The 24,375-nt window shown below is 45.3% G+C and overlaps 1 protein-coding gene across 2 annotated transcripts in view; it reads right to left on the bottom strand.

Annotated features, from left to right (window-relative positions):
• Positions 1–4,271: 4,271 nt before the first annotated feature.
• The window catches only part of ANAPC1 (anaphase promoting complex subunit 1), a 77,166-nt gene continuing 57,062 nt past the window's right edge, over positions 4,272–24,375 (bottom strand). For both annotated transcript variants that reach the window (XM_084774589.1, XM_084774590.1), the window contains exons 35-48: positions 20,052–20,128; positions 19,509–19,599; positions 19,348–19,401; positions 18,081–18,274; positions 16,629–16,715; positions 15,121–15,238; positions 14,174–14,251; positions 13,802–13,869; positions 12,801–12,939; positions 11,390–11,476; positions 10,552–10,647; positions 8,475–8,673; positions 6,692–6,826; positions 4,272–4,568 (exon numbers count right to left, since the gene is read on the bottom strand). In XM_084774589.1, coding sequence (XP_084630715.1) covers positions 4,453–4,568; positions 6,692–6,826; positions 8,475–8,673; positions 10,552–10,647; positions 11,390–11,476; positions 12,801–12,939; positions 13,802–13,869; positions 14,174–14,251; positions 15,121–15,238; positions 16,629–16,715; positions 18,081–18,274; positions 19,348–19,401; positions 19,509–19,599; positions 20,052–20,128 — 1,539 coding nt within the window. In that variant the 3' untranslated portion in view covers positions 4,272–4,452. The remainder of the gene's footprint in view (positions 4,569–6,691; positions 6,827–8,474; positions 8,674–10,551; positions 10,648–11,389; positions 11,477–12,800; positions 12,940–13,801; positions 13,870–14,173; positions 14,252–15,120; positions 15,239–16,628; positions 16,716–18,080; positions 18,275–19,347; positions 19,402–19,508; positions 19,600–20,051; positions 20,129–24,375) is intronic.

The raw sequence follows: 24,375 nt of genomic DNA, 5'->3' as shown, positions 1-24,375 counted from the left end.
AGGTCCCACCACAGTATGGAAGGATGCGGAAGGGAAGCAATACCTTCAGAGATCAAGAAACAGGAGGTTACAGTGCAAATCTTGGGAGTCCTAGGCCACTGAGAAAGAATGTGAAGAAAAAAGCCAATTCTACACTGAAGACAGGGAGGACAAGGAGATAATAAGATGACAAGGAGGACACCAGGGAGAGACAGCTGAGAGGAGGAGGAGAACAACTCCGGCTGGGGGGATGGGATCTTATGTCAGGAGACAAAAAAAAAAATGCTTTCTGTGAGGTAAGGTTCCTAGGGAGGCTGTCTTCAGAGCCCTTCCTGAAGGCTACCAGATTATCCAACGAAGGCTAACACCATATGGAGTCTGTGAGGAAATTGGAGATGAAGCCCTGAAGTACTGGGCGTGATAGCATCAGCTGAAATCAAGGTAGGAACAGAAGGGGTGAGTGCATATGCCACTGTGTGCCCTAATGACGTAATAAGCAGCCATCGGGACCCAAGAAGGGGAAGAGGGAAAGAACGCAAGTGTAAGGGTATCCTCAACACTGAAAACAAGGGATGGAAGACAAGGGAGAGAAAAGAGGGTTAGAGACACGAAGCTGTCCTAAGTGCAAAGCATCTGATGGGATGCAAAGAGCAGAGAAAGCAGATCAAACAGAAATTTAAAATAAGAAAGTAGCACACATGGACTACACAGCTGAGGAGCATATTACACTGGTTGTATTATTTATGTTATGGTTCTACCGTTTTAGGTAACAGTTTGGTTACTGTATTAGTATTAATAAATATTTTTTAGTAAAAAGGACTCTGATCGACTCACACAGCAAAATCTAGCTCTTCACTGTTAAGATCTAAGTAGTAACTAAAAACAACGCCTAGGGAAGAGCAAGCAGTTAGCATCCCCAAGATGAGAGTGCCATCTGGAGGTCAGAGAAAGGAAAACCAGGTTTAGGGCATCTAAGGTCTTGCAAATTGGGAGGGAAGCCAGACGCTAAGGGTGATTCAATGGAGCCAGCAGATAAAAAAACAAAAAACAAAAAAAACCCCACAAACACTTGCCCTGAAAATCTGATGTGTATTTGATCCCAATTGTATGCATGCCACACAGCAGAAACAAGAGAGGCCATGCCTTAACATGGTAGAAAGATCTACTCTCAAAAGTTCTCTTGGATTTGGAGAGATGGCTCAGCTATTATGAGCATTGCCTGCTCTTGCAGAGGAGCTGAGTTCAATCCCCAGCATGTACACAGAAGCCCCCAATGTAAATCTAGTCCCAGGGGATCGGATGGCCTCCTCTGGCTTCTGGAGGGCACTGCAAGCATGTGGCCCATGGACATACATTCAAACAAGCACTCAAACACATATTAGTAGGGGTTCTATGGTACAGACAGACAGACAGACAGACAGACAGACAGACACACACACACACACACACACACACACACACACACACACACCAGTTAGAGAATCAATTGACATTGCTAATGTCCAACTTAGCAAATCGATGAGTTTATTGGGGTCACTTACAAGAGCAGGAATTTGTGTTGTGCCAAGAGTGAGGATGACTCAAAAGTGGTTGCGTCACCAAATCCCACCTCAACATAGGCAAGAACTCTGCACAACTTGCAGGCTACTTGACTAGTCAGAGTCTCCTCTCCCAGGCAGCGAGGCCTCCTCTAGGCAGCTCTGCTGGTCTCAGTCAACCTGTCCCTTTCTGTCCTGTTCCTATTCCTCCAGCATACACTGCCACACAGCTCCATTCCTACAATCTTGGGGAAGCACTTTGTGACCTTAAGCTTCAGCTTTCAAGACAGGCGATGTTTGTTAGTCTCTTCGGCCTCCCCTCCCTGTTCTTCCTGGAGGGGTGTTTCAATTAGAAGGGAATTACTATGTAGCTCTAGTTTTCCACTTTGTCCTTGTTTTAGGTACCCAGGCTCCACCCATAATGTGACCATGACATCATGATCCAACAAGCCTTGAGTTCTTAAAGCACCATCTGCAGCCTCACAGGGCAGACTTGAGACACCCATTAGCTACAGAGAGAAGCTAACAGCCCAGCTAAGCCCAGCACTGGAGTAGGGAGAAAAAAAAAAAGGAATGAAGATCCCACAGGCACTTAAAAATCTTACTGAATTTATTATGAAGTTCCTGTTTTAAAATTCTAATATGAATGTTTCAAGGGGAAAAAAAAAGTCTGAAAAGTACTCTCTAAAGTATTCTAAAGGAAAAAGATTGCAGTATTAAAGTTTACCAAGGAAGTATTTTTTTTCAAGGAAGTATTTTTAACTAAAAGAAGATTAAACAAGGGGCTCTATGTAATGTGGTCAATAGTGACAGACTAAGTCAATGAGAGAAACTTCAAGAACACAGACACAAAGGCCCATGTGATTACAAAGATGTGCGCCTGCTCTTCGACACGTTCACAAGCTCTGCCACTGCGAAGTCCTTTCGGTTCCCACTGAGTAGTTGTTCCTGAGTCTCCTGGACTGAAACCTGTACAGGCAGCAGCACATCGGAGCAGGAAGGGTAGAGAGGCCAGCATGTTGAGGGCTGTGGCAGAGCGGTGCAGCTGAGGTCTGGCATCGGTCCTCGAGGGCGGAGCACACTGCTCAACTGTGTCTGTCTGCAGCAGACAACACTTGTGCTCTCAGCAGCCACACCTTGTGTCTCTGCTCCACATGCACCGGAGGCAAAGCACTGTAACAAGTCCTGGCTAACCGGTCTTCACTTGAAGTCCTGAGTGCCGCTTGGGGACTAGAGCACTTCACTGCCAGCTGCTTCTCTGGCCCTTCCCTTGCCATGGCTCCTGGGAGGCTGGGTCCCACAGGATGTTTTAGACTAGAGAAGATGATTTAGCTGATGATGGCAGCATGCTGCCGTAAGCATGCTAGAATTTCTTCAGGGAATCCAGATTCAGCTAGAATCTCCAGCTGACCCATAGATAGGCCCACCCATCAGTGCTGCTCCCACTTTCTCACTCTTGTTGACATCTCCACGCCTATTTTCGCTCCTGTACAAGTTAATGTGTCCAAAAACTAATTAAATGCCTCTCAAGTCTTCCCCTGGCAACCACTAACAACTGAGTGACAATATCGATTGCCTAAAGGACGGGTTCCATCCTGATGCAAACGTTCTATCACCTGCCATTTAATTGCAGCCCTTAATCTAAGAGTGGAAGAAAACACATTTGCCCTCAAAGTCATGTGCTTGCTGCAGGCAGGCAGGCAGGCATTACTATCCCCAATGGAGCCGCTTCAATGTGCCTTTTCCAGACACAAACAGGAAGTGAGTGAACAGACCCCTGGCATTCCCGCTTGTCCATGGTCCCACTGGTCTGACAGAAGCTGTGAGCACAGGGGAGAATGGGTAGAGGAGTCTGTCCTGCCACATGGGTGCTGCAGCTGCAGGGCCCACACAGGTGCCCTCCTGTGTCCATCATGAGCTGTCCTGAAACTCAGATTACAAAAGCACTTTCCAGAGCGTCAGTTCAGATGGATGGGCTTTTGTGTTTAGAACCATAGGGTAACTGTATATTTTAGATTATTTTGAGCAGGTGTCATGCACTAGCCTGCACAGGCTCCTAAAACCCAATACCACAGACAAAGCGGCTTAAGCATCAGAAATTTATTTCTTACACTTCTAGGTGCTGAAGTCCAAGACTGTCTGGCTGATCCCCCACAAGGGAATCTTTTTGGCTTTAAGTAGCTGTGCTAGAGAGAGAAATACATCCCCTTTCTCTTCTGAACAGGCTGCTGACTCTATCAAGTCAGGACTCACCCTTACGGTGGCCTTAATCTGTCACATCCAAAGAGCTGCTGCCCGCACGGTCGTACTGAGGTCAGGGCACTGACACAGTCCAGCACTCCATGCTGAGCAATGCTTCACACGAGTAGAAATCTGCTCGCAATAATGACGTCATGCGCCACAGGAAGCAGAGTCACTGTGACATAACAGGCCACACGGGCACGCTGTGACATAACAGGCCACACAGGCACGCTATGACATAACAGACCACACGGGCACGCTGTGACATAACAGATCACACGGGCACGCTGTGACATAACAGGCCACACAGGCAGGCTGTGACATAACAGACCACACGGGCACGCTGTGACATAACAGGCCACACAGGAACGCTGCTGTGGCAGCAGGAAGAGTGCCGACCCTTCATCTGAAGTTCAAAGGCTTCAAGGCCCAGCCTGTCACTCTACTCTCTCACGTCAAAGGAATCATCAATAGTTTTGAAAACAAACCAAAAAAAATCTTTATTTACAAAAGTGACTTTTAACTGACTTTTATACATCGTATGACATGTGGACAGCAACAGTGTATCTGTAACATTTTCAACACAGACTTAGATACAGGAAGGCGTACGCATCTGGATTCCGCTGCCTCAGCTTTGCTGCCGTGGTGATTCTGTGCCGCAGTTACTTTTGGGGTGAGTTTCCACCCAGGGTGGTTACATAACCATGGGCTGTGGATTCCCAAGCAGCAAAGGAGCCAGTCTTAGCAGAGCTCGCACTGGCATCTTCAGCTGTCTGAACCTGAAGAGTAGCTCGGCAAAGCTTGTGCTCCCTGAAAGGACAGATGCCAAAAGCCATGTTACCACACAGCCCTCCAAGGAGCTCAGCACAGCCAGGAGGTCTTCTTTCCAGACAGAAGCCCCCGTGGCCATCCCTGGATTTTTAGTTCCCTGAAACACTTCAAAGAGTTTCAACTTATCCATTCTATACTTTGAAACTGACCGTCCCATAGTCCCAACAGCACAGGTTATACACTTTCCTGTTTCTCTCCATCTTGGGCTTTATTTTTTCTTTTTTTTTCATTCAGTAGTGTTTACTTTCTTATCTGAGTAAGAACAAGGTGGGGAGCAAAGAAAGAAAACACAGGGGGAAAGGTGGGCAAGACTCCTGAACAGGCAGAAGCCAGGGGGAGACAGCTGTTGGCTTGTGGCAAAATTGTAGCAACAAGGAGGAATGCACAAGCAGCTTGAGGCAGCACAAATCCAACCAGACGCCAGCCTGGGGCTGCACTAGCAAGGCAGCTCACGGGCCTGTTCACCTACTGTTATCTTTCCTGAGACAGGGTCCTGTGTGGGCCCCGGCCAGCTCTCAGCTCACTCCAAGCCAAGGATGGCCTCCCTCCCCTCCACAGAGGCCCTGCTTCCGAGTGCTTAGATTACAGGATGGGCCACCATGGCCATTTTCGGGGCTGCTCTTATTGTCTGCCACATACTGTCAGTTCACCCACTTGAGTGCTATGTATTTTTGTATTCTTGAGCTATTGAGCTTTGATCTGGATACAGTCAAATCTCAAGAAAACATTCATGCAGTTATGATCACGGATCACAACCTGTGTTGGTCCTCTGAGATTTATAAGGTGTGACCACAACACGACATAGACCAGAGGCAATTTACAGCCCATGACCTCAGCCATACCCTGCTAAGTTCCATTACGAAGCTGTGGGAGAGACACTAGTCTTGGGCTAATGAAAACAACTGGCAGGTTGCCTTCCAGTCCACTTGCAAGCTCTTGCCTCCAGGGCATTCCTTTCCATGCAACTCTTCTGAAACCAAAGGCATCCTGTGGCTTTTCTGCATAGCTCGCTGCTCTGACAGCCCCTGCAAACTGCAGCTCCCCTGGTCTCTCAATATCCTCACCTCCCTCCCACAACTCTAGGAGTTTTCTTGGCATTACTTTGGGCTCCCTTTTCCTATCACAGCCAAGAAACTCCCAAACATTCCAGTCAGCAAGGGTAACACCAAACCTTTAGCTGCTATTTTATGCATTTATTTCACTTTTGTAATTGTTTCCATAGGAGAGGCCACAAAATAGAAGCACTTTCCCATAACTAGAAGTCTCTGAGGTTTCCTAAGTCACATAAGCCAGTAAAGGCACTAAGCTAAAAGTGATTAAACATTAACAGAACAACCTTCCCCTTCTCAAAAATATTTTCACCTCCAATGAAAAGGTAGCAATTTAAATATGGTGTGAATAAATCAGGCTGTTTTACTGACAAACTCAGTGTCTGATTCCATACTGCAAATAGCACTTGCTCAACATTTTACACTTCCTAATGTAAAAACTATAAATATAAGGGCCAGGTGTGGTGGTGCAAGCCTTTAATCCCAGCACTTGGGAGGCAGAGGCAGGTGGATCACTGTGAGTCCAAGGCCAGCCTGAACTACAAAGTGAGTCTAGGACATCCAAGGCTACACAGAGAAACCCTGTCTCAAAACAAAACAAAACAAAACAAAAACGAAACAACCAAACAACCCTCTCCCAAAAAATTGTAAATATATACATAATTACACCTATAGTTTTAAAGTTTTAGGGTAACAGAAACTGGTACTATATACAACTTTTTAAAACTAGGAAATCTTAAAAAGTTATAATAAAAATCAAATAAGTTCTGTAGCTATAGCTCAGTGGTAGAATGTCTGACGACCATGCCCAACTCATGTAATTAAATACACTGACATCATACATATACAGAATAACATACACACTTATAGTCCTACTCTGAAAGCTTCTTTTTTAAAATGAAGTATACGGTTTGTTCTATTTTCAGAAAGCATTCTCAACAAACATAAGGCATGAACAAAGATGAGTGCTGCATTAGACAGTGACTCCCAGAATTTCCCCCCAACTAGAAACTAGTGGGAACAGCACTGAACAGAGGGCTGAGATGGCATTACCTTCCAGTCCCAGAGGAGGCAAGTGTCGCGGCGCTGGCACGGAGTGGTACACAAGGAAGCAGGCCAGCATGCTTAGCTGAGACTTCTCCACAGGCTGCCCAGTGAGGTAGGCGTGCACACACACATCACCTCCAGCTGTGAGGACCAAGAACAGAGATGAGACAATGGTTATTTTTATTACTTTTTCATCAAGTATGCACTTGGCCCTCGGCACAGGCCAGGCAGTGCTGCACAGGTTCAGAGGCTGGGGTGCCTGGCACTGCCCCGTTCAGAGTACTGAGGAGGTATCACAATACCCACTGTCACATCTTTTCCTCCACCTGACTCAGCCCAGGACTAGAATCTGCTTATTCTTGGCTGGAATTGATCAAATCCCAATGCCTATCAGAGTGCTTCTGAAAGACAGTCTGGCACAGCCGAGTTTCTGGTGTGGCAGGTTTAGAGTGCAGGCAGGAAAATGCACTGTAACAGGGCGCAAGCACTAGTGCTGCTCAGAGGCCAGGGGCGACTAAGGCACTCCTATCCTGGGACACAGTGGTCAGCGGAGGACAAGTGGCCTAAGCTACTCAGTGAAGAACTCTGGGACAGGAGAGGAATGGGGTGAGATGCGGCTTGGATCACAATCAAGAAGTTCAGCGCCACATCTGCTTCTGGGATGGGAGTGGCCCTGTCTTCATGCCACAGTTCCTAAAAGCAACTCGGTTCTCTCTCTGAGCACCACGGAAATCTGAAGGAAAGGAACTGTTGGTTGTTTCAGTACCACAAGGGGCAAAGCGTCTACGCAGAGGACAGCAAACAGAGCCTCGGGGGTAAAGCTGTAGGTCCAGCCACTGAGGAGCCTCTTAAGGCTGTCTTAGTGTGGACCTGCAGTTATACGAGCTTCCGGCTAGCCTCCTTAGTTAACCAAGCTCCGCTCCGTCTTCTGTTACAGACATAAGACATCTGAACCACAACAACAATCGGAGAACAAATAAGAGAGATAAAGATGTCTGAAAAACTAAATTTACCAAGTGTCCTGGAGGAGAACAGACCAACCAGGTCCCTATTCTAAGGATGCCCCATCACCACCAAGGTTTTACATTCCAAGAGATTTGCCAGAGAATTTGCCAAGACTTAACACCATACCCCTCAATAGCTAAGGTGTTGAAATACCAACTCGGTGGAAAGAAAATATTGACATCTAATATATAACATTTTCATTAAAAAAAAAAATGGGGCCTGAAATGCCTATCCAAATCATTTCAAGGCTACACAGAAGCAGGTGGTAAGCGTAAGGCCAGTGCTGGCATAGCTGCTTCCTTCAAGCCTCTTTACAGCCTATTTGTCAGAACCTTATTTCCAGCGTACTGGCATGACAACTCAAGTAATGAACCAAGGACTGTTTGACTATGACGAGGGTTTGTACGAACTCAAAGCAGATCATTGTCAGGTATTTGCTGTGAGGATTTGAAAGACCCAAGAACTGACTGCGGAAAGTGAACCTTGGGTGCAAGTACCGTATCAACTGCATTCCCACCATCCTCATCTGAATCAGCATCACGTCTAGGAGTCATGAGCAACTTTACAGTTTCCTTCTCTCCGAAGTTAACACTTGTCCTGGCAGAGAGCCACGACCACTGGCTGCCGAAGGATCTCACTGACTGCCTCACATGCCCATCCCTAAAGCAGGGAAATGGGTTTTTAAAGACACTAAAGTACATAACCAGACATTGGTGGACACGGTTAGAACACAAAGGCCTAGCCGAGTGTACTCTACAAGCACAAGGGCAGGGCGCCAGCATACCTTGCAGCCACTGGTCCAGGGTGGAATCAATAGTGCACTTCACCACAGGCAGGAACTCAGAGTTCATGAAGAGTCCTCGCTTAGGCTGGCTCTGCTGCCTTTCCTGGTGACTTCGTGAACTGAAAAACTCTAATATCAACTTTATCTGCCAAAGATCAGACGTGTCTGACATGTCCCTCTTTTTAAGACTTCTTATGGCCTGTGTGAGGAAACGGAAAGAATGGGCTGTCTAATGAAATGGTGAGATGTTCTGGCCACGTTGTCTTCAGGGTTGCATTCTAGGGTATGTCCCAGCTATGACCGACAGATCAGCAAGACGCTATGGAGAGCCACGGGGTGCTGAAATGCAGCTGACCACTCTACGAAGCCCTCCCTGGTGTGGCTTAGTTTCTTTAACATGAGAGCAAGTTCCAAGTAAAAGCAACAAAGGTCAAGTTCGGTGCTGGCTCAGCAACCCTGAATAATGAATACCCACTCCCCTACCACCACCACCCATGGCTGTATATCTCTCTGGGGAGGAAGTTGACATACAATGACATCACAGGGATCAGACAGGAATCCCAGTGGGGCGAGGGGCTAACCAGTGATCACACTGATGTTATCAATCACCTAGTAAGGACCAAGGCCAGCACCAGAGGAGATGGTCATCCATGGACACTATTCTAGATGGCGGAGGGGTGAGGGTTCCCAGAGTGCTTAAAAGGAAGAAACCACTTAACCAGCACCCAAGAAGCACAACTTAGCAGCTGTGCCAAGGGAGGCAGCAAGCAGAGCACCAGCACAGCGCCGACCACAGGGAAGGATGGCTTCCACGCAGTAAGAGCATTCTGGCCCTGCGCTGCTGCCGGAATGCGGAACACTACAGAGTGTGGTTTTCATGCCTGGGGAATTATCTCCTGCCAAATGCTTTCCACTCAGCTATCCACAAGATGATTTTTACCATCAAAGACTGTTTCTTTGGCCTGAGACTGATGCCCAAATGCCAGTCTACACACTCTTCATATTTACTGAGGAATCTTCAAAAGTGTAGGCTCTGGATCCTGCACCCCAGACTCCAACTCAGGAGGTATGGAACAGGATTTGAAGATCCGTATTTTAAGGTCCCCCAGATAAACTTTAGCCAAGTTAGAAAACTAATGTCTGAGCTTAACTGGAAACTTGGGTCTTGAAAAGCTGTGAGACTATGAGAAAGCTGTATTAACACCAACCATGACAAGAAGGCTGAAGCTTTAGGAAGGCTCTCAGGCATCATGTCCACGTGTTCCTCCTAGGCACTTACGAAGTATCAAGGGATGAAAATGAGCACCACCTCCCTACACCACCGCTCTACACTGCCTGCAGACCACCCTAACCACCGCTCTACACTGCCTGCAGACCACCCTAACCACTGCTCTACACTGCCTGCAGACCACCCTAACCACCGCTCTACACTGCCTGCAGACCACCCTAACCACCGTTCTACACTGCCTGCAGACTACCCTAACCACTGCTCTACACTGCCTGCAGACCGCCCTACACCACTGCTCTACACTGCCTGCAGACCTCCCTACACCACCGCTCTACACTGCCTGCATACCGCCCTAAACCACTGCTCTACACTGCCTGCAGATCACCCTAACCACTGCTCTACACTGCCTGCAGACCGCCCTACACCACCGCTCTACACTGCCTGCAGACCTCCCTACACCACCGCTCTGCAGACCTCTGTAAACTGCTGAGGACGTGGGATCTTACACCCCAGCAATCACCTTCTGCTCATCTGTGGCTTCCCAGAAAGGAGGCAGGGGGAGGAAATGATCTACCCCCCCCCCCCCCCGCGACAGCTCTCCCACCCCCCAAGCCAGGAGAAGAAGACAGAAAGGAGCGCGGAACTCCTAAGGGGAGGACAGCCTTCCAGAGAGCACTCCTGCTAGCACCAAGTCCAGCCTTTGGGCATCAGCACAGAGCTATCAACTGGTGTCAACTAGGTGTTCGAGGTGTCTACAAGCAAACAAGAAACTGAAAACTGAACACACAGGCAACTCTGTGCTCATACTGTGAGCTAGGTCATGTGAAATATGCATCAATCACACCATACCTGATCCATTGCTATGTAGGCAGGCAACATCTCTGGGGTCTCCTGAGTAACACACTCATAGAGTATTGAAGAAAAGAGGTCCAGAATCTCCTGTTTCTGTGGAAAGTGTAAGTAATTTGTAGCACATCAAAGCATATTACAAAATCAACTCAAGAAACAACGATATAATAGCTACTGCAGCCCGATCTAAAGCTCTACTGTAACAGTGAAAAACAGCTCATCTGTATAAAAAGTCACAGTTCACACAGTGTTACAACATCAATCAAAACCCAAAAAGGATGGTGAGGCAGCAGCACATGATCTGGTAGATTGATGATCAATCTAGGAGATGAGCCTTCAGTCACCTGGGAGTGGGGGGATCCAGAAAGGCAGCACGGCACCAACAAAGATGCAGGGGTAAAAGCACCCAGGTGGGCTGGAGAGATGGCTCAGAGGTTAAGAGCACTGGCTATTCTTACAAAGGACCTGAGTTCAATTCCCAGCAACCACACAGTGGCTCATAACTGTCTATAATGGTGCCCTCTTCTGGCCTGTAGGCACACATGTGGGCAGAATACTGTATAATAAATAAATAAATAAATATTTATTTACTTATTTAAAAAGCACACAGGTAAGTACAGAGGGCTCTCAGAATCAAGCCCAGCAAGGGGGCTGGGGAGAGGGGAAGGCGTGGTGGTGGCGGCAACGGAAGGCGCAGGTTTTAGCCGCAATCTCTGACACATGCATGTGAAGGATGCCATCAGTCTCAAAGGCAGACATGGGTATTACAGGTGACTTTGGTTGTCCACTGCTAGAACTATAAATCTTGTCCTGAGGCCCAGCAAACCGTAACACTTACTTGACCCATGTTCACGGTCGGCTTGCAGAAATATTCAGCAAATGACAGAAGTGCCGGATCAGAAGTGAATGACGAAATTGTTTCCGGCTAAAAAAGAAAAATCACACTTTAAGTGAGATAACCAACTATTACTTCCCTTTCTGCTCACACTGTGAGCTCTGCAGTTAGAACTCTCCCCCCATTTCACACATGGTTCAGCAAGACGAAGCTGGAGCTTTGTCACCCTGTTCTGCTAAGCTGCAAGAAGCTTTTGCACAAGCTAATATAAAGTACTGAGTACCAAAAAGCCAACAATAAACGTGTCCTTTTTTGTTATAAAACACCTGCAGAAGGCTTTCCTCCTTCCCTCCATGTCTAACTAAAAAGCCTGTTGAGAAGCACAAATACTCAGCCAGGCAGTGATGGTGCGCACCTTTAGTCCCAGCACTCGTGAGGCAGAGGCAGGTGGATCTCTTGAGTTCGAGGCCAGCCTGGTCTACAGAGTGAATCCAGGACAGCTAAGGCTACACACACACAAAAAAAAACCTGTCTCGAAAAACCAAGAAACAAGTCCAATCATAGGGAAGAGTAAGGAAAGAGGAGTCTCACTCAAGTGAGCTACCAAAAGAGGACAGCTACTGTGACCTTCAGAGGAGCTAGAACCACAGACAGAGCAAGCGGAGGAGCTGCCTGGGGCTAGCTGACAGCTTAGGTCAGCAAGCTGCGACTGCTCTAGTGATGGTTGCATGTCAGCATTGTATTTAATCATCATTAGAAACATCTCACATTTAAAATCAGCTAAGGCACGAATTTTAATTTTTTGTGTAAAAAATTAGTAAGGGAAAAAAAACCTTAGTATTCCACTTAATCAAGACTGAAATAGAGTATTTTCAATTTCAATTTCCTATTTTAGTTCTAAACTCCCAGCAGGCAGGACACTGAGCTATCTTTTAATTTTTACATTCTTTCAGTAGTCAAAATTAAGTTGAAACTTGCCTACAAATTAGATTAGCTTTTCATGTAAACTCTCATCTTTAGAAAAAGAGATAGTGCTAACTTAAGCCAAAAAATTTCTTCAAGCACTCCAGCAACACTCTTTTGATTGCCACCAAGAACAACGCACTTGACATCATGGCTGCTGAGCGGACATATCTTTGCTATGTGTGGCCCAAGTCCCAGGAACTCTGAAGATCTCTGAAACTCTTAGGGCTGACATTAAATCTAGACTACAGAACACGTTTCTAATGATGGAAATGAATTCTAGAATATGAACTATGCACCGATCCCTTCCACAGTACGAGCTAACTCACGCTTTTATTTTAACTATTTCTTCATGCTAGACACCACTGCAGCGGTAGCAATGAAACAATGGTGTGCTCAGCTTCACGGCCCACAGCAGTAAAAGAAGGCGCTAAGTGACACACGGCACTACCTTGAAAGCCCGGGCTTCCGAGTTCCTGTTAGAAACAGTCTGTGCCAACAGACTCTGCCACCCCATTGGATCTTCCTTGTAGGAGAGCTGGCCTGCTCTGAGCTTTACATATAAAACTCCGTCTTTGGAAAGAATAGACCTAAAAGAAAGAAAGAGATGGCTTTATGGGAAGTATTGTTGGTAGTTCTCGGCTAAAGCGAGTGTTTTCCATGCCGCTCTTGAATGGGAGGAAGCCGTCTCCATCCTCTGGCAGGACTGTTCACTAGGCGCAAAATGACTGAGTGCACGGGAGGAGGGCCAGACGCGTGTTCACTGGGAAGGGATCCACCTGCTCAAGGCTGAGCTCTTCTCAGGGCTCTAACCTAACCCTGCTGGTTCCTGTGGCCCTAGCAATACGCCCTATCTTAAAGCACTGCAGAGCTAGTGACTGGCTTGCAGTAGAAAGAAAATACTAATTATTCTAAGCACAAACAGAAATTAGCTGCCAGAGAATCAGGAGATACAACTGGGACCAGACAAAGACACTTTTACATGCATCTCAAAACTTTCTATGAATTTAAACAATGTACACATTCCCAAGGTATAATAACATTAACATGCTAAGTAATGGCTTGCATATGATTTACCTACCACAGCCTTGTTAGCTGTAACAAGAGAATAGTGAAAGGAGGCAACAGAAACCGTCTGACAAGAATCAGACGGAACGAAAGGTCCCCTTTATATCAAGTCTTCCTGTACCCACAGAAATCCCCATCACTGTCTCATGCCAAGTCAGCTCTAGTTACTCCATGAACATGTGTAAACATTTACAGTTTGACTTTCAAATTAAAACTTCGACATCCTAAAGCAAACCCTGTTTCAAAGGCATAGACCACATTGTTCAACATGCCCTACGTGCTGCCTAGCATGAGACCAAAGAGTGACAAACACCACCCGGACATACTCTAGGACCTCACCACCCTGTAGACGTCTGTGCACACCTGCCAGCTCTGCGTACTTACTTCAAGTGCTGCTCTCCCTTGCTCAAGTCTATGAGCAGCTCCCAGTATCTCGGCCCTTTAACTTTCATCTGCAGGGAGAAGAATAAACAGTCACTCAAGGCTGGCGAGCCGAGCGTGCTTCTCAGAGGAAACAGTGACTTGGCTACAATGAGCCCCTATTGGTTAACAAGATCCAACTGCTGTGAACCGTGTTCTGAAAGGATAGAGACTATCGTATCAGTAAAATCCTCTAAGCCAAGACCTCCTCTGCCCTTGTAAACATTGCTCCTGCTGCTGGTGCTCTCCTCTTTTCTTAAACAGGGAACCTTTATAGCTGTGCAGCTCTGTTTCAATTTCCCCCGTGGGTAAACCACCCAGGCCACACCAGCTCACCTGCTTTAAAAGATGAAGCTCTGGAAGGAGCGTTGGAGCCATCAGCTCTTCTTTGGTCTGTTCGTACCACTGAGTGCTCTGTACAAAGGCAAAACACAGCCAGCATTGGCAAAGCGGTCACTCTGAAATAGCACAACTCCTCTGATAGTCTTCTGCTTGGCAGTGCTAGGCCGAGCCCAGAGCCCGGTGCTTGCTGGAGCTGAGCTACAGCCACAGCCCTAATACTCACACCTTAAAGGGCCTCAAGGCTACACTCTATTTCAGAGCATTATCCTCTCAGGACCCTGGGGCTTGCCCTTCACTGAGCAGCAATCTTGAAGGGCTGTGCCTCTACAGCGTGGGCTGATACACATGCTGACAACAAGCCTCACTTCTCAGCCTCTCTTCCACTGTGACAGTTGCCCCAAACTCCTCACCAGGATAAGAGCACTCTAGCATGCCACACAGCCCTCCAACTACCACACTGTCACCACTGTACTCATGCCGGGTCACTCATGTCCTTTAGGAAATGACACCATCACCTCACTTTCACATATGGAAGTGTAGCACGTTTTGACAAACAGAAGTATTTAATGATTTGGTACAGACTTCATGATTTGTAGTCTATATGTGGATTCCAATGAAAGATTACTCAATACACAATTTGGGGATTTCAAACATTCAGCAAAACCAAACCTTAAGAATCATTTTAAACTAACTCACTTTGCAGAACACTGTAACTAGCCACATAAAGTCACCAGGAACATTTCCCTGTGGTCATCTCTAAGGGCAAAGGAACAGCTGACGGTGTCTAAAGTTACACCCAAATACAAGAACTTGCACAGCCCGGCAATTAGCAGCAACTCAGGAAGCTTCAGTCTTTGTGACTGTTCACTTGGTATTATCACCTTTTGCTAAAATGCTTTTAAGATCATCTGACCTGCAAAGATGGCAGGGAGAGTCAGTACCTTGTATGTAACTTCTATGAGGGCGTAGCAGGGCGTGTTTGTGTCCACATCCACGGGAACCAGGAGCCTTGGCTCCGCAGCTAGCACATAGAGGTGCCGGAGGGCCTGGAGGTGATACCTGTGCACAGAAAACACAGAAGTGACAAGACCAGACTCCTGACAATCACTGTTATGAAGAATCTGAAATGAAGATGACAAATTCCAGTTTAAAATTGGAAACAAGCACCTTTTTCTACTAAGCTACCTTGCAGACCCCAAAGGGTACAAAAAAATTCTAAGAAACTACTTAGATCTTTGATCCAAGAATTCTTCACCTGAGTTCACAGATAAAAAGTTTTATAAGAAAGTAACAATTCCCTTAATAAGAAAGTATTTACTAATGGTGGCCTGGACACTGATTAAAATAGCCATGTCCAACCACTCTTGGGTGCTCCACACGACACCTCTCGTCACCTTTCTAGGGGATGTGCTGCAGATGCTGGGTTTTTTCTTCAGGGTTCGTAGGGAAGAAAGGATGCCAGTCAGTTCTCCTCAGAGCAGCGCTTTATGTACACATCCTTGCGTACAAACTACCACACACACCACTAAAATAACCAGTAAAACACTGATATGGGAGTGGTAACGTGTGTGTATGTTTGCTTGTGAATCTTCACAACTTATATTTTAGAAGGTACACATAAACGCTTAATTTTTAGATCCCAGTAAAGAGTGATGAAATAGGATTACAATAAAAAAACAGGGATGAGGAGATGACTCAGTGGGGTTGCTAAAGTGCACGGGGTTTGAGTATGAGACGTGAGTTTGGATCCCCAAACCCAATATAGGGTGCAGAGGGACACGCCTGTAACACCTCCAGTGTCAGGAGACTGAAGACAAGTGGACCCTGGGATCCTAGGGGCTTGGTGGCCAGCTCTTTGGGCAGACAACAGAGGGCGCTATCGATTAAGTACATGGCCTACTGCCTTATGTCATTTATTCCTTTTTCCCTGGAAATGGACTAGTTGGTAATTCTTTGTGCTCTACAATGCTCTCTAAATGTTCTATGATGCTGACTTTATTTAACTTAGGGTTACTGCCTCCCACCACTTCTAAATTGTGTGGGTTTTTTTTTAATAGGTCTCTATTTTTGTTTCTTGTTGATGTCATTTACACAGAACTCAGCAATTGTGTGACAGAAGGTTCTCACGTCACCACTAAGTCAGATTAAGTTTCTTTCTTTGAATTAAATAATTATAACAGAAAAAAATATTTTTATAATTCCCTTGGCTACTGAAGTTTGTATGGTAAATTTGTACCTGGAGACAACTCTATCTGGCTTTACAACAGTTTGACAGGTGTGAAAATGACCAGACATCAGATGTCCAGAATTTTCTTCTAGTCTAATACTTTGAAAGAGACACTTAAAACATTCATCCAGGAAAGTAAGGTCAAAAACAAAGCAACAGTCCATGAAAGTAGAGCGGACTGACTACCTTCAGGAAACAGGCTAAGCATTGCACAGGACTCACCGGTTGTCAGTGCTGTGGGCCGGGAAATGCGGGTAGAGGGCACAGAGAAGAGCGGCAATGGACGAGTTGGATGTGCTCAGAGAATACCTGCAAGGCAAACCCAGAGGGGCGGACAACTGTTAACGCCCTGCTCATGCCTTCAAGCTTTCTTGGGTCAGAGGGGGGCTGTACTGTAACAGTACTGGTAAGAAGCCATGGCAAGCGAAGTGTGGCCTCGGCAGGGTACAGCTCTTTACAGTTTAGTCCTTGCATCATTTACAGACTGACTATACTCAAAACAGAAGCAACGCTCTACAAATGCCAAAAGTCAACCCAGGAATTAATACACAGTGTTTACCCTAAAACAGCAGAGTGAGGGTGACAAAGTATTTTATCATTTTGATAAATCAAAATTCAAAGATGAAGATTCATATATTAACAGTAGAAACTTAGGGATTAAATGTAGCAGTGCAGGCTGTTATAAATATCAATCTCACAGAAAACATGTGACCATTTAAAAATAAACCAATCACTAAAACGCACTGCCAGGGGCTGGGGAGAGGGCTCAGTGGTTAAGAGTATGAGCTGCTTTTGCAAAGGAGCCCAGTTTGGCTCTCAGCACCCATGTTTGGCAGCTCACAATTGCCTGAACCCAAGCTCCAGGGGACCGTACTCATGTGCATAAACCCTTACACAGACACACACACATACAAACACATAATTAAAAATAAAACATTTTTATAAAATAAAGGCAGAAGCAGAGACGCAGAAAAGTGATTCAATCTGGAAGACAAGCAAACAGTCACACATGGGCATGGTGCACATGGGACTGTGAGAGCACAGTCGATGCAGGTACTTGTTTGGAAGGAAGTAACTTCAAAAACATAAAATACAAAAGAATTTTTATAATTAACATTCCTTTATCCATTCTTATTGGCTCTCTAATTTTCATTATTGTGCCAAGAATTCTAAAGTTGGGTATTATACATGATAGGTAAGTGCTTTATGACTGAGCTGCAGCCCCCAGCCTTTAAGCATTGATACTTTTAAATCATTAAAAAGAAGCAATTGTCATAAAACATAGTAAGAAAACACACATAATCTCTATTTTTCAAATCTCTATTTTTTTTAATACTTGTGGAAAGGAGACAATAAGCCTACATAACTTTCAGAAACTACAGCAGTTATCCAAAGTCACAGACATCAGATAGGTAAGTGAAGCCACAGTTAAAAGCTGATGTGGCACTGACACTTCAACCCTCTGCAACTGGTAGAGTTAGTGCAGCTCTAATTAATGTTTTACCGGGTTACTTACTATGAAAATGACAAATCCCAGATTTGTATGAAAAAGGCCAAAAACAGAAAAATATACTTTTAAAAGTGAAAAAAAAAAAAAAAATAGATTACTTCTATGGATCTCCCTCATGGATTCTTTTTAAGTAAAGAACAAATAAAACAAAGCATACTCATTACCTTCCTCCTCCCAAAAAGAGGAGGCCCAGGGCCATGTGGTGGGCCAAGTGGAAGCCGTAGTTCATCTCCCCGCCCGTCTTCATGTGCAGGAAGCGACAGAGCTGCAGCACCTTCAGGTTCCCAGAGCCAGCCATCACCATGGCGAGGGACAGCAGGACCACACTCAGACAGGTCTCAAGGTTGTAGGGCCCTGTCTGACGACACACAAACGCGACTCTGTTAATTTTTGTTATCTTTCTTAATTACCAAAATATCTGACATTGGGAGATTACAAATGCTTATTATTTTAAAACTAAATATACAAAAATAAATATTCTGGTTATGAAATATAATTCAATGTAGAGTTTAAAAATACAGCATCATAAAGTATCCAATGAACCACCCACTGAAAACTGGCATTAACCCTATAGTCACCATTCTCTCAGAAGTTCTTCCTGTACATACATATATGTTTATAGATGAAAATCAAGACACTACTACGCACGCTAGCCCTTTAATAACTTATAAGCAATTCTCGTACACACAAAAGCCTTCTACAGCATGATTTTGCTACATCCAATGTGTAAGGCCATATGGACAGCCTATAACTTAAATACTTTGGGAGCTTCTGATGTTTTTAATTTTTCACATTATAAAACTACTGGACAGGTGTGTGTCGCTAACCAGGAAATAAGATCTTGTAGTCTCTTGTTATCAGGAAGCAATGTCTCAAGAAAACTGCATCCTCACTAGCTTTTTGGTTTTTAAAGGAAAGTTTTGGCATTCAGTGACATGACAATCCACAGAAATTATATGCCTCTCATTTATTCTTATCATAAGAACTAGAAATGTTGGGCTGGAGAGATGGCTCAGAGGTTAAGAGCACTGGTTGCTCTTCCAGAGGTCCTGAGTTCAATTCTCAGCAACCACATGGTGGCTCACAACCATCTATAATGAGATCTGACTCCCTTTCTGGCCTGCATGTGTACATATAGGCAGAGCCCTGTATATAAAACAAATAAATAAATAAATAAATAAATAAACAAACAAATCTTTAAAATAAAAGAATTAGAAATGTACACACCCACAAATCATATATTTTCAAGGGTAACCGCATTCTCACCTAATTTAGTATCTTAAGACCAAAACACAGAGACAAGCAGTACTTCAATCTCACTTTAAATTCAAATAGCAAAGGTATTTGATAACTCACAATTTTATGGCTTATCTATGAATGTTCTTTGTTTACTTTATTCCCAAACAGGAGAAAAAAAAACAAAAGACTTACCACAGAAGCATTGGGTGCAGATAAATAATTCATAAAATCTTTTGCAAATTTATGCTGGAAAAAGAGAAGAAAACTTGCATGTTAAAAGTGGCATCTTAAGGCTTTGACTGTAAAACAGAAGGAGAGCGCAACACAGCAGCACGAGCCAAGATCTTTCTCACCAAACAGTTAAATGCTGATAAGTTTTCTGAGCCAGCAAATCGAAAACCCAGAGACAAGCAGGCTCCTGCGATTATATAGACGTGTGCTTGCCTGAAAACAGATTATAGGAAACATAATGTTGCTACTGTCCTTTAAAATCCATTATCATTTACCCTCTTGGAATAAAAATAATATTCATCTTTTCCAAACTAATTTACAGCCTTCTGAGACTGCTGAAGAAGGTCCCTAACCAATCAGCAGATGTCAGAGGACCATGACTACAGAAGACATGTGACCCTGACTGATACAGCCTCCCTCTTACACAACATTCTTTCATATACTGCAAGGAAGGACAATTTTCAAAAGTATTTCCCTCAACCATGAAAAGAATGAGAAAAGGGGAAAGAACATTTAAATTTCCATTTTTTAATTGTTTGAGACAGGATCTCATGTATCCCACACAAAGGATTCAGAATTACTCAAACCAAGCCCCGCTTCTCCTATGTAACCTAACTGATCTGACAAGTGCTAACATAGTTAATACTATAAATTACATTACTTACGACAAGGTTTCCAGATTCAAATCCTCTGAACAAGGCAATTCAATTTCACTCAGAGAGATACTATTTTCTCTTATAATCTGTCAAGACAGAAAGCAATAATGTCTGAACACCACTTTCCCACTGTTCTAGTTACAAATATATCATGAACTAGCTGTCAGAGCTGTATTTATAGAAAATATACTCCAAAGTGAGTGACTTATATATACATGGATAACCCGTTGTAACATTCATGTGTACTAGAACTTAACTGTAGCATATAGGAACATACAGAATTTACCTGTGACACAGGAATTTCTGCTTGGACTGTAGGCACTTCTAAAATCCTTTCACTTGTTTTATTTGTTTGTATGTTTGTTTGTTTGCTGTGAGAAGTTGCATGTGTAAAGGTCAGAGGACTTCTTGTAACTACAATTCTCTCCTACCGTGTAGTGTTTCCTGGATTAAACTCAGGTCTACCAGGATTGGCAGCCAGAGCCTTCACCAACTCACTGAGGTACCTCGCTGGGCCTCCTTTGGGTCTTTGGTAGAACATAAACCCTGGAGCTTGACGGCCCAGCCTCAAAGCCCAACGCTAAGGCTCACACGAGTTGCCTGATAGCTCTGTGACTCATCTGTAAGTGCACATACTGGAAATTAATGCGCTGACAGCTCTTAGAATTAGCAGGCTGCGTACAGAAGCCGTTTGTATTGGCTACAGTCATCACCATATACCAGCCATGGTCACAGGAGCACACTGCGCATCAACTAAAAGCCTAAGAACATGTTGTCAACACTGGGAAGAAAATCCCTCTAGGATCTGGTTCTTCATCAGCTTCCTATGGTCTTCTCAAGTTATTAAAAATAATAAAAATAAGAATAGATCAAAGAGAGAGCTGTAATCACTTGCAAGTAGGTAGATGTATATGGAAAATAAAATCAGTGTGGTGTGTGCCTGTGAGTCCACACTCAGAGGATGGAAACAGGAGGATCCCAAGTGAGGCCAGCCAGGTGTTAAGAGCCAGCATCTGGGCTATCAGGATGATTCTGTCCATGGCCCACATAGCATAGTGCACTAAGCCTCAGCATCTGTGCACCGGTTACTGCGTATTTTCACAATAGCTTGACCCATGACATCAATAAACTGAAACTGCATGGGTGCCCAGCAAAAGACAACAGAAAGAAAACTGGCATGTTCACACGACAGAATAAACCTAAAGGAAGAACTATTAATATACTCAGTGATATCACATGCCATGCTGAGCAAAAAGCTCATACAAAAGATCCGTACTACAAAGATATGTAAAATCAACTCATCAGCAATGTGTCTGGGGGACACATTTGCAGGTGGGAGGATCAGTGCTCAGAGACGCAGCATCAGGACAGGGTTTGTGTCTGCAGGCAAGACACCAGTCACATCTCACTGACAGCACACTTAACTGTGTGTTCCACAGCATCAGGACAGGGTTTGTGTCCGCAGGCACGTCACCAGCCACGTCTCACTGACAGCACACTTAACTGTGTGTCCCACAGCATCAGGACAGGGTTTGTGTCCACAGGCACGTCACCAGCCACGTCTCACTGACAGCACACTTAACTGTGTGTCCCACAGCATCAGGACAGGGTTTGTGTCCACAGGCACGTCACCAGCCACGTCTCACTGACAGCACACTTAACTGTGTGTCCCACAGCATCAGGACAGGGTTTGTGTCCGCAGGCACGTCACCAGCCACGTCTCACTGACAGTACACTTAACTGTGTGTTCCACAGCATCAGGACAGGGTTTGTGTCCGCAGGCACGTCACCAGCCACGTCTCACTGACAGTACACTTAACTGTGTGTTCCACAGCATCAGGACAGGGTTTGTGTCCACAGGCACGTCACCAGCCACGTCTCACTGACAGTACACTTAACTGTGTGTTCCACAGCATCAGGACAGGGTTTGTGTCCGCAGGCACGTCACCAGTCACGTCTCACTGACAGCACACTTAACTGTGTGTCCCACAGCATCAGGACAGGGTTTGTGTCCACAGGCACGTCACCAGTCACGTCTCACTGACAGCACACTTAACTGTGTGTCCCACAGCATCAGGACAGGGTTTGTGTCCACAGGCACGTCACCAGCCACGTCTCACTGACAGTACACTTAACTGTGTGTCCCACAGCATCAGGACAGGGTTTGTGTCCACAGGCACGTCACCAGCCACGTCTCACTGACAGCACACTTAACTGTGTGTCCCACAGCATCAGGACAGGGTTTGTGTCTGCAGGCAGGTCACCAGCCACGTCTCACTGACAGTACACTTAACTGTGTGTTCCACAGCATCAGGACAGGGTTTGTGTCCACAGGCACGTCACCAGCCACGTCTCACTGACAGCACACTTAACTGTGTGTCCCACAGCATCAGGACAGGGTTTGTGTCCACAGGCACGTCACCAGCCACGTCTCACTGACAGCACACTTAACTGTGTGTTCCACAGCATCAGGACAGGGTTTGTGTCCGCAGGCACGTCACCAGCCACGTCTCACTGACAGCACACTTAACTGTGTGTCCCACAGCATCGGGACAGGGTTTGTGTCCGCAGGCACGTCACCAGCCACGTCTCACTGACAGCACACTTAACTGTGTGTTCCACAGCATCAGGACAGGGTTTGTGTCCACAGGCACGTCACCAGCCACGTCTCACTGACAGCACACTTAACTGTGTGTCCCACAGCATCAGGACAGAGTTTGTGTCCACAGGCATGTCACCAGCCACGTCTCACTGACAGCACACTTAACTGTGTGTTCCACAGCATCAGGACAGGGTTTGTGTCCACAGGCACGTCACCAGTCACGTCTCACTGACAGCACACTTAACTGTGTGTCCCACAATATAGAAATTTATCTTAATAGAATAAGTGAAACTAATTATTGGTATCTAGCTAATGATACCCATACTGAGATATTACAGAGAAGCTCATTACTGTTTGTAACTTAAAATGTATTTTAAAATTATGAGTGAAATAAAGGACTAGGTAAGCAGATAGATGTGCAATTAGACAAATTTATCAGGTAAAATGTTAACTACAGAATCCATCAGTAACATGGGTGTACATACAAAGCTCACTCATGTTTTAGTTTTAAATGTGTTCTACATAGAGTATGGAAGGGAAATAATACAGGACACACTGGCTTTCAGCAACAGCTACTTACAATACTGAATCTAAAGCCTGTTACACAGAGACTGCTTGCTTTTAACTAATATACTTAGCTTGTTTCGTACATATGGTAAAATTGCAAATTTTATAACAGAATCTTAGACAAATGTATACTTAGAATAAAATATCAAAAATATATCTGTAGAGTCATTTAATTTTATACAATATACTTTCAAGCCTCATAGGACAAGGGAAGACCAAGAGGTCTGTGGTCAGTGTACAAGTTTTTGCCAATTTTTTTTAACTACTTTTCATGCACATGTTCATCTGGCGTGTGACATGTATACATGCATGCTTATATGTGTGTGGGTGCCTACACTTGTGTGTGTACAGGGGGACCTGAAGGAGCTCTAGCAGGCCTCAGCATGGCAAACGCAGCTCTGGTAGGCCTTGCACCCCCCCATTTCCCTCTTCCTTGCTAAACTGTTAGATGACATTCCTCAAGGTAGCCACCAAGGTCTACTCCCTTAATTTGGCCACTTCCTCCTCCTGGGGGTGACCACCAAGGTCCAGCTATAAAAGTATTAAAGTATAGCAATCAAAAGCCCCCTTGTGGCTACCCTAATTAACCTGTCCAACCGAAATTAACAAACTCATCTTAACATGGGGTCTCCCATTGCACCATTATAAACTGCCATTTGCCTAGAGGCCACATCTCTCTCTTGTCTGTCTGTTCTCTCTCCAGAAGCAGTCCTTTGTCCCTCAGGGACAAACACCCCTGGCCCCTCTCCCTTCTCTCTTGTCCTCAAACTCCTTTGTCACTTGTCCCTGCCCTCTGTCCCTCTGTGGCAAATGAATCTCCTCTGTGCTGAGAACTTGGTCTTGGGTTATCTTGAGCCGACCTCAAGGTCCCTTTAGGGACAGAGGCCTGAGGCTGGTATCAGAATCGCCCTTGCTCCTCCTCCTGTCTTATCCACTGAGGCAGGATCTCCTAACCAAACCCAGGAGTCACCAATATTTCTAATCTTGTCTGCCAGCTTGTGCACAGGAATCTCATCTCTACCTTCTCCCGCAAGGATTTACAGGGGATCTGAGGACCCTAACATACCACACACCCCCAGCATTTCAGAAAGCACAACCACACAGAATATACACAGCAAGCTTAGTAGAGAAGATTCCCGCACTACCCACCCCACCACACGGCCT

The sequence above is a fragment of the Acomys minous genome, assembly GCF_964271855.1.
Source record: "Acomys minous genome assembly, chromosome: 3".
Taxonomy (NCBI): domain Eukaryota; kingdom Metazoa; phylum Chordata; class Mammalia; order Rodentia; family Muridae; genus Acomys; species Acomys minous.
This window is presented reverse-complemented; position numbering and strand designations above follow the sequence as displayed.